General features: G+C 36.1%; 1 protein-coding gene across 1 annotated transcript in view; it reads left to right on the plus strand.

Moving 5' to 3' along the window:
* Positions 1 to 14477, plus strand: part of KIAA0586 (KIAA0586 ortholog) — a 137799-nt gene that overhangs the window by 37616 nt on the left and 85706 nt on the right. Inside the window, 7 exon segments of the mRNA XM_021102647.1 lie at positions 397 to 591; positions 2892 to 3044; positions 3047 to 3078; positions 6181 to 6288; positions 8355 to 8432; positions 12326 to 12519; positions 13861 to 13979. Of these exon segments, the coding sequence (XP_020958306.1) occupies positions 397 to 591; positions 2892 to 3044; positions 3047 to 3078; positions 6181 to 6288; positions 8355 to 8432; positions 12326 to 12519; positions 13861 to 13979 (879 nt within the window).

A 14477-nucleotide genomic window follows, 5' to 3' on the forward strand; every position in this document is an offset into this window, starting at 1 on the left:
TGGGAACTTCCATATGCCTCAGGGGCAGCCGCCCCCCGCCCCCAAAATAGCAGAAACCATGGACTGCAGGTCAGCTGCCTATTTTTGTAAAGGAAGCTATATTGTAAGATAGCTATGCTCATAAATTTATGTATTGTCTATGAGTGCTTTCATGCTACAGCAGCAGAGTTGAGATGTTGCCAGTGAGACCACATGGCCCATGAGGCTAAAATATTTACTATCTGGCCACTTAAAAAAAAGTTTGCCACCTCCTGGTTTACATGTTCTATTTTGGGGCCTTGTAACCTTATGTAGAATGAGATCATTCTGTAAAGAAGAGTTTCTATATTTCTAGATGACTGGATAGTAAATGTTCAAACAATATTTAAAAATATCTTCCATTGATGCTTATTATAGGCACTAAAGTAAAGTCAATAAGAACACAAACTGACTTTTATGCAACAAAACCTACAAAGGTGGATTCTAAACTGCAACATTCCATTACTACGCTGTCTCCTGGTGATCAGCAGTATTTGTTCAGCCCAAGCAGGGAAATGCCTACTTTTTCGGGTACATTGGAAGGTCATCTAATTCCTATGGCGATTCTTTTAGGTAAGACCCAACAGAATAATGGGTAAATTTTAAAATTCTGATCAGAACTTACAAAATGGGACTGATAAAATAGTCACCCACCATTTCCTTCCTGTGTTGCTTGTATTTGTGGCTAGGGCCTCAAAATGTGTCTTACTCTGTGTAGTAGCAGTCTCTGAAATGATGGGTTCCTGTTCCTGCTATAGTTTCACTTACAGGAAACATTCTCTTGGTATTTTACAATGTATTACCATAAATGAAATGAAATTAAAATAATGTTTAGATGTCATAGACATTGATAATAATGAAAGAATTCAAGGATTTTGATTGGTTTAATATCATTGTGTCTTAGGAAAAGTACTTTAGAGTACTTTTTATGTACTTTTGAACTAGGCTGTGATAAATGAAAATTGCAGAGTTGTGTGTTCTAAGTCAATAATTTGGTTATTTACTTTGGTTATATACTTATTTAAAGTCTCTCAGATCCATCATTGTAAAAATGGAACAAATTATTTTTGCTCTCACACTAGCTCTTCAAATCTAGTTGGCTGTTTTTTCTTTTAGTGTCTTTGCTATTCTTCCTTAATTTTGATGAATTATTTATGAACAATTTTCAACATAAAAGAATTTGTAATTTTTGATATTTTGGGTTAATGGCATGACTACTTGGAAGCTAATGTCTATTCAAACATACCTTCTACTAAAATAGTAGCTAATACTTACAAAGTCCTTACTGTATTCCAGGTACAGATATAAGTGCTTTATATATGTTAACTTATTCAATCCACCCTATAAAACACATGGTAATGTACCAGTTTTATATTTTTATTTATTTATTTATTTTTTATTTATTTGCTTTTTCTAGGGCCACTCCCACAGCACATGGAGGTTCCCAGGCTAGGGGTCTAATCCAAGCTGTAGCTGCTGGCCTACGCCAGGGCCACAGCAACGCAGGATCCGAGCCGTGTCTTTGACCTATACCATGGCTCATGGCAACACCGGATACTTAACCCACTGAGCGAGGCCAGGGATTGAACCCGCAACTTCATGGTTCCCAGTTGGATTCGCTAACCACTGAGCCACAATGGGAACTCCAGTTTTATAGATGAAGAAACTGATGCATAGAGGAGTTCAGTAATTTGTCAAAGCCCACATAGCTAGAATGGAGCCAAGATTCAAACCCAGGCACTATGGTGTTCGAGTCTGTGCTTTTAATGAGTGCAAAAATACTGTCCCTCTTTTTTTTCTTTGCTTTTTTAGGGCTGCACCGTTGGCATATGGAGGGTCCCAGGCTTGGGGTCGAATTGGAGCTACAGCTGCTGGCCTATGCCACAGTCACAGCAGCGTTAGATCTGAGCCGCATCTGCAACCTACACCATAGCTCATGGCAATGACGGATCCCTAACCCATTGAGTAAGGCCAGGGATCAAACTCCCGACCTCATGGTTCTAGTCAGATTCATTTCTGCTGCGCTCTGATGGGAACTCCAGTACTGTCTCTCTTTACTTTGAAATACAGGAAATAAGTGGACTTTTGAAGTGAAAGGTAACAAAATTTCAACAGCTATGATAATTACCAAATAGTTGGCCTACATGCCATTTATTGGTAGTTAAACACTAATATTTTGTAGTTGGCTTTATTTCTGTCCGTTGCTGCTCTATGAAGATTTGAGTACTTCATAGAATATATATTATAATGCAGTACACTTTAGTCTTGGCTTTAGTCTACACTAACAAACTATTATGACCTTTGGCAAATTAGGTTGTTTCTGAACTTCTGTTTCCTCAATTGTAGAATGTGAATAATAATACTTCATAGGCTTTTTTAAAATTTATTTTTATTTTTTGTTTTTTAAGGGCCTGTGACATATGAAAGTTCGACCCCAGGCTAGGGGTCGAATTACAGCTACAGCTACTGGCCTACACCACAGCCACGCGGGATCTGAGCAGTGTCTATGACCTACACCGAAGCTCACAGCAACGCCCAATCCTTAACCCACTTTGTGAGGCCAGGGATCAAACCTGTGTTCTCATGGGTGTTAGTTGGATTTGTTACCACTGAGCCACAGTGGGACCCCCTTCATAGGCTTATTTAAAGAAGCGTTTAGTACGTATGAGTGCTTCATAAATGTTAGTTGCTGATAAAAGGATGACATGATGAGTATGATGACGGTGGTTAGGTGATTACAGAGGGAAAGGTGATTACAGATGGTGCTTTCCTTTCATATGAGAATTTAGCCTTAAAAATCCAGGTTGTTGAGTATTAAATTTTTTTCTTTATTTCTGATGCCTGACTCCTTTTCTCCCTGCAATTTTTTTTAGGACAAACCCAAAGTAATAGTGATTCCATGCCACCTGCTGGAGTAATTATAAACAAGCCACACCCTATAACAGTGACTACTTCTATTCCACCATCACTTCGAAAAACAGAAACCAGAGTAAAGAAACCTAACATAGCAGTTGTAGAAATGAAGTCAGAAAAAAAGATCCTCCTCAGCTTACTGTACAGGTATGCCAGTGTGCAGAAACAGAAAAATTAAAGGAAAAAAATCTCTCACTTAACTTTAAGCACTTAAAATCTATTATGGTCCTTCATGAAAAGTTTGCTTTCATGATGGGTCTTTTGTTCTTTAAAACTGTCATGTTAATGTGGTATCACTACCCTTGTTCTGCATGGTTTGATCTACCTTTCCAAAGGCAGTGACTGATAGCCAGGTGACTCAGTGGCGTTCCAAGAGGAGCAATTGAACAGTATGTTATAATTAACTTAAAAAAATGCAGTGTGTTTGCTGTAATTAATACTTTAACCTTTACACAAACATATATAAAAGAACTTGAATGAAAAGAGAACTTATATGTAAGCTTAAATATTCAGGTTGTCAGTTCTTCCTTGGTGTATAATTTAAATGAAATTATATTAAAAAATAAAAGCATTGATTTTTATTTTAACTTAAACTTTATGATCATTTTGATATTTGAAAGAAAAAAAGAAGTTCCCATTGAGGCACAGTGGAAATGAATCCGACTAATATCCATGAGGATGTGGGTTTAATCCCTGGCCTTGCTCAGTGGGTTAAGGATACGGCCATTGCCATGAGTTGTGGTGTAGGTCACAAATGTGCCTCAGATTCTTCATTGCTGTGTCCATGGTGTGGGCTGGTAGCTGCAGCTCTGATTCGACCCCTAACCTGGTGAGGCCCAAAACAAAAAGCAGGGGGAGGGGGAGGGAGTGGGATGGACTAGGAGTTTGGGGTTAGTAGATGCAAACTATTGCATTTGGAGTAAATAATGAGATCCTGCTGTACAGCACAGGGAACTATATCTAGTAGTCACTTGTGATGGAAAATGATGGAGGATAATGTGAGAAAAAGAATGCATATGTATGTGTGACTGGGTCACTTTGCTGTACAGCAGAAATTGACAGAATATAAATCAACTATAATGGAAAAGTTAAAAACCAAAAATAAATAAATAAATTAATTAAAAATTTAAAAAAATAGAGAAAAGGGGTTTAGAAAAGTTAAATTGTTTTGGTAGTGGTCCTATTTCATAAATAGCCTTGGTTATTTAAAGAATGTAATATGTGATGGATACTTCATTAGTCAGTGGGAAATGGGATTCTTATTTTTTTGCCTTTTTAGGGCCACAGTACTGGCATAGTTTCTAAGCTATGGGTCGAATAGGAGCTACAGCTGCTGGCCTACACCACAGCCACAGCAATATCAGATCCGAGCCGCCAACACTGGATCCTCAACCCACTGAGCAGGTTGGATTCCAGTTGGATTTGTTACAGCAGAGCCACAGCAGGAACTCCTGGAAATAGTATTCTTATAAATGAAGTAATCTATCTTATAATTGGTTAGTGTGGAAAATAGATCAGTTTTAGACTCTTAAGTTTTTCTGTGTAGAAAATGAGCTCCACATAGGGGATAGGCTAAAGTACAGCTACAGAGTATAAAAACATAGAAGAATTAGAAAATAATTGCATGTAATCCTTATCAGAATTGAAGCTAAGCCTGGATATGAGAGAAGAAAACTTAAATATGATAGAAAAATAGATTTGAATATATAGAATCTAAAACTTATACACAAAAAATTCCTAAATAAAAAGGAAAACATTACAGTGAGAAAGTATTATTGTTGTTTCTCATATGTAGAAAGATTTAATTTTTAAATATAAAACCCACCGTAAATAAATAAGAAAACATAAGGACAAGTCCAGAAATATTCGAAGAACATGAATAAGACTCTATAGAGGAGGAAATAGAGTTTACAAGTAAGCAAATTGAATACTTGAAATCTTGCTAGTTATCAAGATAATGCAAATTAAAGTAATAGTATACCTCCATTTAGAAACTTATTGCTAAAATGCTTCTACTATGTAATTTGGGTGAAGGTTGGGTAAAACTTATGATTATGCTTTTGATGATGGAAATAGAGCTCTTTTGGACTGCATTTTGGCAGAAATTATCAAGAATCTTAAATATTTATGCTTAAAGAAGTTCATCTAATATTTGGCTATCCAGCATAATGAAATAATTCAAAGTTCAGGGAAAAAGGCTCTACACATATGTGAAATGTTTGGGAGTGATATATATTTGTCTATATTTATCTAATAGTGAATATATTAGAGATATCCTAAATGTTTATCAATGGGAAATGATTAAATAATTAAGGCATGTATATTTCTTGAAATACTGTGCAGTCATTTAAAATATAAATATGAAGTCTATGTGGAAGCATAATGTGATGTTTTTGACCTAGTTACAATTATAATCAGGAATGAAATTATTTCAGATTTTAGCTACACATAGTGGATGGTAAAAAGATAAAAGCAATAGTGAAAGTGAAGTTATCTTAAGATAACAGGATTCTTGGAGTTCCCATTGTGGCTTAGCTGTTAATGAACCCAACTGTCATCCATGAGGACATGAGTTTGACCCCTGGCCTCATTCAGTGGGTTAAGTGCCATGAGCTGTAGTGTAGGTCAGAGATGTGGTTCGGATCTGGCGTTGCTGTTGCTGTGGCGTAAGCTGGTGGTTACAGCTCCAATTGTACCCCTAGTCTGGGAACCTCTATATGCCTAAAAAGACAAATAAAAAAAAAGGTAGTAGGATTCTTTGTGTTTCCCCTTTTTAAAAGTTATTTTAAAAATATTTTATTAATTTTTATTTTGTACTATTTATTTATTTATTTTTATTCTTTTCTTTTTAGGGCCACACCTGTGGCATATGGAAGTTCCTAGTGAGTTGAATCAGAGCTGCAGCTGCTGGCCTATGCCACAGCCACAGCAATGCCAGATCTGAGCTGCATCTGTGACCTACTCCGTGCTCATGGAAACTCTGGGTCCTTAACCCACTGAATGGGGCCAGGGATTGAATTTGCATCCTCATGGATACTAGTCAGGTTCTTAACCCGCTGAGCCACAACAGAAACTCCTGTATTTCCCCTTTAAATTTTCCTCATTTTGTAAAATATGTAGAATATGTAAAATTTAAATTTGTTATCCTTTGACTTCACAATAAGAAGTTAAATATTTTATCAGTATATAGATTCACAAATATTTGAGTCAAAATGATAAGCTGAAAGCTGGATGTTGTTTTCTGCTTAGGTACTACCCAGCGTAGATATTGACAGCATTTCAAATGGTAGTGTGGACATCGGTCTGTCTCCGTCTAGTCTCAAAGAAGCCTCTCCTCCTCTGAAAACCTGGATACAGGTATTGCTCAGAAATGTATCATATAGCTTTGAGCAGTGTCTGACTATAGATTTTAACTAATGTTTTCCATGAAAGTCTTCCATTATAATTATAAGCTATTACAGTAATTTAGGTTTTAAGGAGAAGATTGAAAACAAATCTGAAATTGCTTATGGATTTTAGAAAAAAGTGTTTTAGATCTTTACATATGTAAACATTCTAAAAGTGATAATCCTTAGTGTAACTTTTTGGTAACTTAAGTTCTAAGACTTACATGTGAAGAAAGAATTTCTGTCTCTTTGGAGAAGAATCTTTTAATTTAAATGGGAATTAAATTATAGTTTTCCTAAGTGTGCATTTTATAGTGATGATTGGAGTTCATGATTTGGGATGTTACTCTGTCACCATACTATTTTTTTTTTTTTTTTTTTTTTTTTTTTTAGGGCCTCACTCACAGCATATGGAAGTTCCCAGGTAGGGGTCAAATTTGAGCTACAGCTGCCGGCCTACGCCGCAGCAGTGCAGGATCCAATCCACGTCTGCGACCTACACCACAGCTCATGGCAACACCTGATCCTTAACCCATTGAGGGAGGCTAGGGATCAAACTCACAACCTCCTGGTTCCCAGTCAGATTCGTTTCTGCTGTGCCATGATGGGAACTCCTGTCACCATACTATTGACGTGATGCAAAAATATGTTTATTCCTAGTATTTATTTGCTGCCTGTGACTGAATTACAAAATTATGTCTTTACTACACAGCAAAATAATACTGTTAACTTTTCCCCAGGTTTCATCTATTGTAAGCAAATTTGGTTATTGAGGCTACAGTTTTTTTTGTTTTTTTTTGTTTTTTTTTTGTTTTTTTTTTGTCTTTTTGCGTTTTTTAGAGCCACTTCCTGCAGCATATGGAGGTTCCCAGTCTAGGGGTCTAATCAGAGCTGTAGCCGCTGGCCTATGCCAGAGCCACAGCGACGCGGGATCTGAGCCGCGTCTGCGACCTACACCACAGCTCATGGCAATACCAGATCCTTAACCCACTGAGCAAGGCCAGGGACCGAACCCGCAACCTCATGGTTCCTAGTTGGATTCGTTAACTACTGTGCCATGATGGGAACTCTGAGGCTATAGTTTTAAGGAGAGGAAGAGCATCAATTTTTCACATTCAGAAATAGTAAAGTAGAATTGACGCTGAATGGCATTTGTGCCTAATTTTATTTTTTCATCAATACTTTTTTAACTAGAAGTTTATTAAAGCATATTTGATTAAAAATAGTAATTTTTTAGACTCTATCATTCTGCTTTCAAGAATTATCTATTGTGGTTTTTGGTGACTAGATTATATATAGTAAGTCATAGAGGCTAAATTTGTAGAATAATTATTTTGCTTATCACTAAATTGATTCTGTATCTGCCGTTTCTTGAGTTTGTATATGTGTAAACTTATATATATATATATATAAGTTTATATATGTATAAGTTATATATATATATATATATATATATATATATATAAACACTTTTCTTTATCTGTACCATAGAGAAATCACAATCATATCAACTTGAACAGTTGTCTTAAGTAACATTTTTGGTAGAATTCTTGATAGAAAAACTGTTACTTAATTTTTTTTGTCTTTTTTAGGGCCCCACCATGGCATATGGAAATTCCCAGCCTAGGGGTCGAATCAGAGCCATAGCTGCTGGCCTACACCACACCCACAGCAACGCCAGATCCGAGCTGTGTCTGTGACCTATACCACAGCTCACAGCAACGCCAGACCCTTAACCCACTGAGTGAGGCCAGGGATTAAATCTCTGTCCTCATAGATCCTACTCAGATTCGTTTCCACTGAGCCATGACGGAAACTCCCTAATACTTAATTTCTTATAGCTATTGAAATAACTTAATGGCTTGGGGACTGGATTGAATTTCATTTACTAGTCAAATCAATTTCGAACAAGATATTAAAATAAAAAATGGGGGTATTTAATAATAAGCTTATGCTATGGGTGGTATTATGATAAATTATATATATGATAAAAAGATACTAACCAAAACAAAAACTTTCTGAAAATGCTTTCCTTAGACTCCAGAATTCATGAAGGCAGATGAAGAGGTAAAGTTCCCAGGAACTAACTTTGATGAAGTAATCGATATCATACAGGTAACAAAGCTTAGCAACCATGAGAATTTATTTTTCTACTAGTATTTTTCATGTGATTTGACCATTTTTTTAAAGACTTTATTTTTTTTGGAGGAGTTTAGGTTCACAGCAAAATAGAGAGGAAGGCGTAGAAACTTCCTGTATGTTTCCTATCCCAACACATACATAGGCTCCCTTATTATCAATCTACTCCAACAGTTCAAATTTGTTAAAGTTGATGTACCTACAGTGACACGTCATAATCAAAGTCCATAGATGTCCATAGGCTTCATTCTTGTTCTTATACATTCTGTGGGTTCGGAAAATTTATTCATCATTATACTATCATGCAGAGTATTTTCTCTGCCCTAAAATCGTGTGTTCTGATGATTCATCCTTCCCCCACCCACCCCAGTAGCATATGGAGGTTCCTAGGCTAGTGGTCGAATCGGATCCATAGCCTCTGCCTATACCGCAGCACAGCAACGCCAGATCTAAGCAACGTCTGCAACCTACACCACAGCTCACGGCAACCCTGGATCTTTAACCCACTGAGTGAGACCAGGAATCAAATCTGCGTCCTCATGGATACTAATCAGATTTGTTTCTGCTGAGCCATGATGGGAACTCCTTGGGTTGTTTTATTATTGAGTTTTAAGAGGTTTTTGTATATTTTGGACATCTTTTGTCAAATGTATCTTTTGCAAATATTTTCTCTCAAGCTGTGGCTTATATTCTAGTTCTCTTGACATTGCTTTATATAGAGCAGAAGTTTTTAGTTTGAATAAAGTCCAGCTTACCAGTTAGTTTTTTTATGGGTCATGCCTTTGGGCCCTGTGTGTGTGTGTGTGTGTGTGTGTTCCAACAAAACTTTATTTATAAAAACAAGCAGAGGTCTGGATTTGGTCTGTGGAGTATAGTTTGCTGACCCCCTGCTATAATTCACCGGACCCCTGCTTGGGCAGGTCTGAGCAGCCTTTAGGACTGGCCATCCTCCCTAAACTCTGGACCTGCAGTAGCCGTCCCAGATTCCCCAATAGCCTGGCTATCCATTATTGCAGAGAAGAGAGTTTGTATGAGGGGAGAGGAAGCAGATGTTTCCTGAACTTAGTCTCCACCCCCACCCTGGAATCACTTCACCTTTAATTTAATTAAACATGATCAGGTACCTCCCCAGAGAACACGTGTTCATGGCTCCATAAATTGCCCAGGTAGGCCACTTACTTACAGAGATGAACATGGAGTGATCTATCTACAGGGAGTCTTGTGAGTCTAGACAACAAGATGGAACCCTGGGGAGGGGCCACAGGGCTTAGGATCAGGCTGCAATGGGAAAAAATGGTTTCAAGTCTCAAAGCTGCTGTCACTTACTATTCAAATGTCCTTCTGTCCCTTTGGTCCTGTATCTAAAAAGTCATTGCCATAGCCAAAGACATCTATGTTTTCTCCTATGTTCTAGGAGTTTTATAGTTTTTCATTTTATATTTAGATCTGTGGTCCATTTTGAGTTAATTTTTTATGAAGGCTCTATGTCTAAATTATTTTTTTTGCCTGTGAATGTTGAGTGTAACACCATTTGTTGAAAAGACATATATTTGTTCTATTTTATCGTCTTGGTTCCTTTGCTATATTCATATGGATCTGTTTCTGGGTTCTTTATTCTGATCCATTGATTTATTTGTTTTCTACCAAAAGCACACTGTCTTGATTACTGCTGCTTTACAGTAAGTTTTGAAGTAGGATAGTATCAGTTCTCTAACTTTTTACTTCTTAAGTACTGTATTTAGCTATTTTGAGTCTTTTGCCTCTTCATATAAATTTCAAAATAAGTAATGTAACTTGAGATTTTTATTGGACTTGAACTCTATAGATCAATTTGGGAAGAACTGACATCTTGACATTATTGGGTCTTCCTCTCCATGAATGTGGACTATCTCTTCATTTATTTAGTTCTTTATTTCATTCACTAGAATTTTGTAGTTGTCTTCTTATAGATCATGTACATGTTTTGTTAGATTTATACCTAAGTATTTCATTTGGAGGGGAGTGCTAATGTAAATGGTATTGTGTTTCTAACTTTAGATTCTGTTTGTTCATTGTGGGTATATAGGAAAGTGATAGACTTTTGTATGTTTAACTTTGTGTCCTGCAACCTTACCATAATCGCTTATTAGTTCCAGAAGTCTTTTTGTTGATAGTTTTTCAGATTTTCTACATAGGCAATCATGTTATCTGCAAACAAAGACAGTTTTCTTCTCTGTTCCCAATCTGTGTACCTTTAATTTTCTTTTCTTGTCTAATTACATCAAGGATGTCCGGTACCTGTTGAAAAGGAATGGTAAGGGGACATCCTTGCCTTGTTCCTGATGGTTGAGTATCTTTTGACCATTATGTTATATTGTTTTAAGAAACCTCCTTTTACTTTTCAGTTCATTATATATTTATTTTAAAATTACAAGGTTGTTATTCTATACTACAGAATTACCTTCTGTATCACCTAGCTGCCTCCATGAATCTTAACAATTGTTAGCTGTTTCCCACCTGTGTCTCATTTCTCCTGCTTCCTACTTCCTTTTTCCTTTTTGTTTCCTTTGGTTTCCCTGTCTCCAATCTGTCCTTCATTCTGTCATTTTTCTTTTCATTTCTGGATTATTAGCAAGGTCACCAGTTAGTTTGTATTGAGAAAAAAAGTTGTGAGGGGTCTAAAATCCAAGAATCCAAGGGAAGAGCCCATATAGCAGGAACAGTTACAGAAATAAACAGGAACAGTTACAGAAATAGGAAGTAAAATGTAAAGGATGGGAGAAAAGATCATAGAACCTAAGACTACTTGAGTAATGATGTGTCAGAGACTTTAAAGAAGACATTTGTTCATGTTTATTAGACTTTCAGAACTAAGACCAGTTTTGTTAATTGTAAAATAAAACCCTGTTTTAAATATTAAGAGATATTCAGTATTTTAGTGTTAGTTTCTCACTGGTATGTCTTCTCAATGTGAGCTCCACATGAATGTTTTGAAGGCAGTTATTTATCTTTATATTCCTAGTGCCTAGGCAACTGTTTGTTCAGTATACAAGTGAAAGAGACATTGTAGAAATTGCAGAGAATTTGGAGTTCAAAGAGAAGTGTTTGTACCTTTCCTCTGCCATTTAACAGCTGTGGACTTCATTTTTCAATGGGGGAATATTATTGAGTTAACATTTTTAAAGAGCCGTAACTTTTTTTGGGATACATATTGGATTATTTATAGATAAAATGATATAATAGTTGTGGTTTATTTCAGAATGGTATGTAAAGGGAAAAGTGGATGGGAGAAGCATAGACACAAAGTTCATTAGGAGTTGATAATTGTTAAAGCTGGGGAACGGTTAAGTGGGATTCTTGAAATTTATGTATAACAGATAAAGTGCATGAGTACAATTTTGTTTACTTTTAAACATGTATGATATTTTTCATAATAAAAAAGTTTAAAATTTCCAGAATAATTCTTTTGATCGTGATGTGATGGTACAAATAAAATATAGGATGACCTAACTGCATATTTAAATGTAAAGTATATGTTCTCTAAGAGTAAGTAGTGGTTCTTGGAAATGTTAGTTTTACTATGATAAAAAATTTCTAGAGCGAAATGTTAAGACTGTTTTATGTAGGAATAGCCAAATTTTCTTGTTTGTTTTGGGACTTTAAAATTAATATGGGCTTTTAAGAGACAAAATAATTGTGTAATTAAGGTTTCTTCAATGTCATTTATGTGGCAAATGTGTACGTTATAAGTAATGTGGTACCACTTTACTGAGAAAATGCTATTGATTAATTTAGAAGTGTTGGTTAATTCACTTCCCTGCCTGTACATGGCATGCAGTAAGTATTGAAGAGATACATAAATATAATAGTTTTGTTTTTATTATTACCAGGAAGAGGAACAATGTGATGAAATTCCAGAATACTCTGAACCAATTCTGGAGTTTAACAGAAGTGTTAAAGTTGTTTCTACAAAATATAATGGCCCTCCATTTCCACCGGTTGCTTCTACTGTTCAGCCCACTGCTGATGTTCTGGATAAAGTAATTCAGAGAAAAGAAACATTGGAAAATAGCTTAATTCAGTGGTGAGTTTACAGTGGTGTTGGGTTGAGCAGCATTATATTAGCAAGTATGAACAGCACATATCAAGTTTTCGTTGAAAATCTTCCTTGTCTCCTTAATGTTTATTCAGTTTTTCCTTTGCAGTGGTCACTGCATGCTGTCTAATGTCATGCTGAGGGTCTTAACTAACTGTTGGAGTTAGTTGTTTCTATCCTTGAATATTTGCATATAGGCTGTCTGTTGTTGAGTTACAGAAGCCTTAAAAATGTACATGTTCTTTCATCCAAGTGGTTCACTTTCAAAATTTATCGTAAGGAAATAATCAGTTCTGCTGCCAGGCCCTAGGACACTTAGCACTTAGAGCACTTACTACAAACAAGGCACACTCTGCTGTTTGTTGCTTATTTAAATTTATGAACTCTATTTTTATACCTATTTGTACCTGTGAGAAACCTTGAGGAAGTTATGGAATAAGTTAAACTGAATTTTAATACAGTGGTCAAGAATGGGTTTAGAAGAATATTTAATGATGTGGAAAGATATTAATAACATACGGGTGCATAAATGAAGCAGGATACTAATGATGCAACCACAGTTTAGAGGAATTCACTCAAAAATAAATATGCATGGGGAAAACTAATATCAAATGTGCATGTTGAAAAATAATATCAAATTGTCAACTGTGTTTATTCCTGGATCTGAGATTGTGAGTGAACCTTATCTATTTTTTTAACTTTTGTGTATGCTCTGGCTTTTCTACAATGAATGTCTGTTACTTGTATCATAATAACTAAGAAGCCTGTTAGCTTCTCTAAAGAAATGTACAGAAGCAGTCTTCTATCATGTTTCCCTTCCTTTTCCTCTTCCCCTCCCCTTCCTAAAAATGACCTTGAAAATAAATGTTCTTTTCCTTTTTAGAGGAAAGCTACCTGTATTGCCTGTATTGCAGGCTGTATATTTATTTCCTTGAAGAGGAGGGAGTTCTTTTCCAGCTCGGATCTTGTAGGGTTTTATATGCACTTTCAGAGTAGGGAACCCAGAATTTTAGGCACGTAATATGCTAGGTAATCATTGACCTAAACCTTATCTTGAATTTAGGAGGTCTGTTAAAACTTTTCATTAAACTGATCTGAAATATTTAATTTGATATAATAAACTATCTCCCACATGGTGATTCTGTTTCATGTGCTTTATTTTGCTAGGAGATATATTTGAATTTTTTCTTCTCTCCAGATTCACCTTTCAGAATGACTGCTTTCACCTATAAATGTTTGTGTCCATGGATAATGTTATTTTTTAAGGGTGGTATTTCTAACCATTTATAAATTTCAACTAAATTTAGGGATCCTTAACTTTTTCCCCAGGGTAGAACAAGAAATAATGTCAAGAATGATTTCTAGGCTCCTTCCAGTCCAACAACAGGCCACAGCTAATGTCAGTGTATCAGTTAGTGAGGCCAGCGAGCCATCAACTTCTGACATTGGTAAGTGAAATGGAATCTTTTTGCTTTTCTTTTTCTTTCTTTCTTTCTTTTTTTTTTTTTCCTTTGGCCTTCCCTGTAGCATGTGGAAATTCCTGGGCCAGAGACTGAACCTGCACCACAGACGTGACCCTAGCTTCTTGCAGTGACAACACGGGTCCTTAACCCACTGTGCCAAAGGGAACACCTAGCTTTTCTTGTTATTAAAAGGCAACACCTTCAGGTTGTTGTGGATTCATATATTCTAGAGGTCACATAATCTTCAGTTGACAAAATGTAAAAGTCCTCTTTCTTTCAGTGTCATTTCCCAGTTCTCTGTAGTGGAATTTAGTTCTCCCTCACCCCCTTATCCACACTGCAACATTCAGATCATTCTACCAGCTTCTATCCCTCCCACCCCAAATCTCTCCATTATATCCTATAATACTTTGTGTGTGTAGGTGTGTGTATCTTTGTTATAGTAACTATCAAATTGTATTGTGATTGGTTTGCATATTTATT

This window comes from Sus scrofa, chromosome 1 (assembly GCF_000003025.6).
Source record: "Sus scrofa isolate TJ Tabasco breed Duroc chromosome 1, Sscrofa11.1, whole genome shotgun sequence".
In the NCBI taxonomy this organism is placed as follows: Eukaryota; Metazoa; Chordata; class Mammalia; order Artiodactyla; family Suidae; genus Sus; species Sus scrofa.